Source organism: Corvus brachyrhynchos, unplaced genomic scaffold, assembly GCF_000691975.1.
Source record: "Corvus brachyrhynchos isolate BGI_N302 unplaced genomic scaffold, ASM69197v1 scaffold18, whole genome shotgun sequence".
NCBI classification, from domain to species: Eukaryota; Metazoa; Chordata; class Aves; order Passeriformes; family Corvidae; genus Corvus; species Corvus brachyrhynchos.
This window is the reverse complement of record NW_008246064.1, coordinates 4040974-4046740: the sequence shown is the minus strand read 5'-3', so window position 1 is coordinate 4046740 and position 5767 is coordinate 4040974. Positions and strand designations below refer to the sequence as shown.

Here is a 5767-nt window from a genome sequence, read left to right as displayed (position 1 = left end):
CTTTAACCTTGTGATCACTGTAGTATGGATCAAAATCCTCCAGGGGTTCCCCAACAAGATCTGCAGGAATGTCCCCATACAGAGAAGGCAGCTTTTTGCAGATTTTCAGATCAAGTTGAGGAGTAAGTTTATCTTCTTCAACTCCTTGGTCCTTATCCTTTCCTTTAACTTTGACTTGCTCTTTTTTTTTGTTGGCAATCCTTTCCTCAATTGCTGCCAAGGACTCGGGGGTGAAACGTCGGAAGCTGTTAGTTTCTGATGGCCAAAACAAGGGATCCATTTTTCCTTCTGTTTGTTTCCAGTGCTAGAGGTAACTTAAGAAAGAAAGCTCTTGACAATTAGAAAATACCAGAAATAACACCCAGCTTTAATATCTATTAACGATTTTTTACTTCTCCGAAACTCCGTATCAAAATAGACTAAAATAGAGTAGAATAAGAATAGACTATTTCAATTGAAAAGAATCTACAGTGACCATCCAGCCCAGCTGCCTGACCAGGGTTGACCATTTTAAGGCCTTGGGCACTGCCCAAATGCCTCTTAAACACTGACAAGCCTGGGGCATCAACCATCCCTCTAGGAAGCCTGTTCCAGTGTTTGAGCACCCTTTTGGCAAAGAAACGCTTCCTCACGTTCCATGTACACCCCCTGCAGTGTGGCTTTGGACCATTCCCACATGTCCTGCCACTGGATTCCAGGGAGAAGAGCTCAGCACCTTAGTCTCCTCAGGAAGCTGTAGAGAGCAATGAGGTCGCCCCTCAGCCTCCTTTTCCCCAAAACAGACAAGCCCAAAGCCCTCAACAGCTCCTCTCAGGGCATTCCTTGCAGCCCTTTCACCAGCTTTGTTGCCCTCCTCTGGATACACTCAAGGACCTTCTCATCCTTCCTAAATTGCAGGGCCCAGAACTGCCCACAGTGCTCCAGGTGAGGCCACACCAACACTGAACACAGCAGGACAATCATCTCTTCTGACCAGCTGGTCCTGCTATGTTTGAGGCACCCAGGATATAAAGTAAAACCATCTAGAAGCACATTGATTTAGAAAAAGAGTAATGGAAAACAAACACAATAAAGATCAACTACTGAATCTGGATCTACCCTCTGCAATTCAGGTTACAGAAAAGATACTTTTTTCCTTTGCCTTTCCAGCTTGGAAGCGTCAAAATCACATCTCTGTCAGAACCCTGACAATCATCTAATTGTTTCTCACTGAAGATTAAAGTATCAGCAGCCTTGCACCTCAGTTACTGTTCCTCTGTACTTCCTGAAAACAGAATTTAATTCCGCATGTCCCATCTCTAAGGCTCATCAGCTCCATCCCTTCCACTGTGCAAGGCCAACACTGAATTCAGCTCAAGGCTGTGTCCAGTTGCATTTTCATTTATTCTACTTGAGGCTTAAAACCCTGACAAAGGGGAAGGGTGGCAATGAGATGCACTGAGGTGACTGAAGGCAAATCCCTGTAAGCATTCAGTTACTAATGCCTGAATTTACCACACTACTGTAGATGACAGCAATTTACAGGACATCAGTTCTCATCCACAGAAGATGAAGAAAACTTTGACGCATTACAGGAGGATTTGTCCTTTGCGCCTCATTTCAAAACTGATTACTCCCATTTAATAAACACTTTTGGTCACAGCCAAGTCTTTAAGACAGTCTGCATTTTTGATTGCTGAGGTCCAGGCTGTGCTACTTCTTTTTCTGAGCTCACATGTGGACTATGTTAGAGAATCAATACTCTCTTGTAATTACAGCTCTCTTCTTTAGATGCAGATATATTTATTTAAAAAGAATATGCAAGCAAGAATGATTATGCAATGATTTTGTTGGGGTTTATCGAACTCGGGAGGGTTTCTTTTTCCTCCTCTGGGACTTCCCAAGCATGTTCAGATCAGATCAGGAACCGCAACTCAGAGATCAGAATTTACCATGGTAACAAAATGGAAGTATATAACCAAAGAACTGTTACTTAGCCAAACCACACAGACCCATTTCCAATTGAAAGCTCAAAAGATAAATTGAAAATCAAGATGTTATTTTTTTTTCAATTTTTAATAATTCTAATAAGGTCAATTTTATCTTCAAAGCAGTTTCAAGGACAACAGAGAAACTCAGCATTTAGGGAACTACGACGACTGAAATGAAGCAGAGGAAATGGTTTTAGCAAATACAAACACCATTTTAGTACTAAGGGTTTCAGAGCTGAATTAAAAAAAAAAAGAATCTGACAAAAGCAGTGATCAAGAGCAAAAAGATGCAACACATTCCCTTCAGCAACTGTGACCAGAAGTCATAATAAGACAAATATTCATGGACATTCATGAGAAGATTTCTTCAGCAGACCCCTACCAGAAACATACCTGTGCTCACATAGAACACCAGACTTCTTCCCCTTTGATAAACTGCCAAGTATTTATAGATTGTGACTCAGGTTAGGAAAAAGGAAGCTAAGAAGATTTGACTGAAAAATTCTTCTGATACAAAGGACTAAAATTATATTAAAAAGACAGAGTGACTACTTGGAATTCCTGAAGCTCAGCTAAACTCAACCACCACATCATATACTGCTGAATTAGCTGAATGTTCAAGGCAAGACACTGAGGTAAAGTGTTACCCTTAGAAATAATTTCAATTTTTGATGGGACACAGAAGTTTCCCCAGTAACCAATTTGGGAGGGAAGATACAGAACAAGTTTTCTTAGAAGTAGCCTAAGCACGAGACTTTTTCTAGAACCTGACAGAACAAACTTGGGTGTGTAACTACAAGTTAGTGCAAAGAAATTGTATGTCAATACGTACTATGTCAATATGCTGCTGAAACAGATGCAAGGCTACAGTTCAGATCTGTTAATTTCCAGTGCAGCACATGAAAGAAATTTGCATTTAAACTCAATTAAGAGTTGAACAGGTTTTCATATCTCTGGTCCTGTAGTAGAGACCAGTCCATCAATACCAGATACAAATGCCCTGGTACCTTCAGTTACTAAAGTACCGCTTTCTACAGGATCAAGGATACATAAACACATCTTAAAATTCAACTTTTTATTTTAAATTAAAGTGGGAATGACTTCGTTTTCTCATCTTGAGAGAACTGCATTCAGTGTACAAAGCTAGGCATTGTTTGAAGTTAGTCTTGCTGGCTTAAGGGTACTGCGAAAATGGCACAAAATATTTTTATGTCAAAACCCAAGGAATTCCAGATATACTGATGAAATTTACTGAACAAATGATGTGTAAAGTACTAGAAAGGGATGAACGACGATTCTTTAAGTAAAATAGGCACTGGGAACTGCTAAAGTACAATTTGCTACTAAAATTTCTTAAGACAAAGGGTTTTCAGACAATTTTCTAGAACTGCCAAAAATGAGTGTATTAATGCAATGTTTCAGAGACATGGATTACAAAATGCTTGCTGGGGTAGTGACTAATTACTAGAGAGGATAACTAACAAATTTAGACTTTTAGATTGAAAAACAAAATACCAATTCAAGCCTTATACACAACTCATTGATTTGTCTCCGTTTGTGTGAATTTCAGAACTCTTTTCAGAACCCTAAAAGCACAGAGGTCCTTTTAAATGCAGCGACGTAATAGCCATCAAACTATTGACCGTAACTTATCCAACAATCCACAAAAGTAGAATTGAAACTGATAAAACTGCTCGGTAAAATACTATCAAAGTCAGTAAGGGGCAGTTATGAGAAGTTTCTCAAAATAGGAAGACTAGTAGGAACATAAATATAAAAATGTCCTTATTTGTGTTTCAATCTAGTTTTAGCATGGATTATAACCAATTCTGAGTCCCAAATTACTTCTATCAACACCCTTGTCAAGGGCCACCCACTGATATTTCCTGTGACCACCTGGATCTGGAAAAAATAAAGGGTAAACTAACTGTTAGTTTTGTTTTAGTGTGCATTTAGTATATTCTTTCACATGGGAATAAAGAATAAAGATGTGTTCACCTCTTCACCTGAAATAAGAAAAAAAAAAGAGAAAGCAGCTCACAGCAACACATTATGAAACAGGACAGGAATTCTCTCTTTTCTGTTCTGTACCTTGCCAAAAGCTTCTGCTATCACCTATTCAGTTTCAATAAGCAGAAAAAAAATTTCTGTTTCTGATCACCATTTTCTTCTATTTAACTGCCAGTGATGGTGAACAGATCTAACAGATTTAAGTCCTTAGTAAAATCCAACTTGGACATTTTAGAGGACTACTGCTGTTTCTTAAATACAAGGCCAGCACTTTGTCCCCCACTCTCCATTTCTCACTCATCACCCCATTCCAAGGAAAAGTTTTGTGTTTGGATGGGTTGGATAAATATCTAGCAGTGCAGTTTTTCAGGTTGGGGTTTTTTTGGTTTTTCTGTTTTGGTGGTTTTTTGGGGAGTTTTTTTGGTGCTGTTTGATTTGATTTTTTAACACATGCAATAGACAAAGTTATTCACAACATCAATATCATATCATATCATATGCTCATTACTTCCAAAAGCAAAAATATATGCAATGGGCTAGACTGTGCATTACTGAAGCATCCTGGAAAAAAAAATCCCTCACCAGCTTTGTTGTGAGAAAAACATTCCAGATTCGTGTTGCTAAAGAAATTTCAGTATGCCAAGTTCAGTGTAACTAAGATTAGGCAGTACTACAGCCAATTTGATGAATACTATGCATAAGGTGATATAACAAAACAGAGCAGTCAGTAATTAATATGATAATAATTAGTATGACAATAATTAATAGTAAATAATATGACAAATATATCAATCTGCAGTAAAATGTTTTACTGACACATGTAAATCATAGGAAGAGCTACATGTTTACAGCAATATAGTGGTTCTACATTAATGACAGATTTTCTTAAGTAGATGCTCCCTGTACCTAAAATAAACCCACATCTAATACTTAAATACATGTGGGCACATATTTTACATATATAGACATACACATATATACATTCCCAAATATTTTGATCAAATAGACATAGAATTAAATGAAAATAATCAGCAATTGAATTTTCTCATAGTGTACAAATATTTAGCAAAACCAAAATACTTACAATATCCCCTTCAAAATAAAAAAGCCTTCACACAGATTTCTGAAGGTGATGTTGGCCGGCTTTTATCTCCAAGGGGACAGAAAGTCTTGATTTTCTCACCTTCACCTTTCCATTCCCACCAACATCATTTCTCCCTAGCCAGCTCCCATGCAGAAAGTTTTCTCTTGTATTGGGATGCCTGGGGGAGGGATGGAGGGAGGAGCTTGGTTGCTTTTCTGAAAACAGTAAATGAAATTTTATGCTCTCATTAACAACACTGTAAGAAAGGGAAAAGTGCTTGGGCAATACTTTTGAAGAATAATCACCTAAAAATCAATCAATTATTTTCTTTCTGCTGAAATCATAGCTACATTTATTAAAAGCAAAGATGGATTTTTGTTCATTTGGAAATATATGTGTGACATGGTAAGAAAGCAAAAGGTCTCCTGTTTCACATTTCATTCCAAGCTCTAAACCATGCAGGCATGCATTAAACATTGGCACAAAATTTGCCTTTCATTAAAAGCTTTTGGTTAGAAATTTGAGTATATATTACTATTTTTCATTCCTAATTTCTACATTTAATATTCCCAGGCTCTGATGTATGTTCATTATATCTCATACAGACAAAATCTGAAATTCAAATATACTATCTATTATAGACAAGATCAGAGCCCAAAATACATTCAGTAGCACACTATGCCGTAACTTCCATTAACACATA

General features: G+C 37.5%; 1 protein-coding gene across 1 annotated transcript in view; it reads right to left on the bottom strand.

The window, feature by feature from the left end:
- Positions 1–297, bottom strand: part of LOC103623985 (sodium channel protein type 5 subunit alpha-like) — a 35048-nt gene extending 34751 nt beyond the window's left edge. Inside the window, 1 exon segment of the mRNA XM_017746803.1 lies at positions 8–297. Within this exon segment, the coding sequence (XP_017602292.1) occupies positions 8–280 (273 nt within the window). The 5' untranslated portion in view covers positions 281–297.
- Positions 298–5767: the final 5470 nt, after the last annotated feature.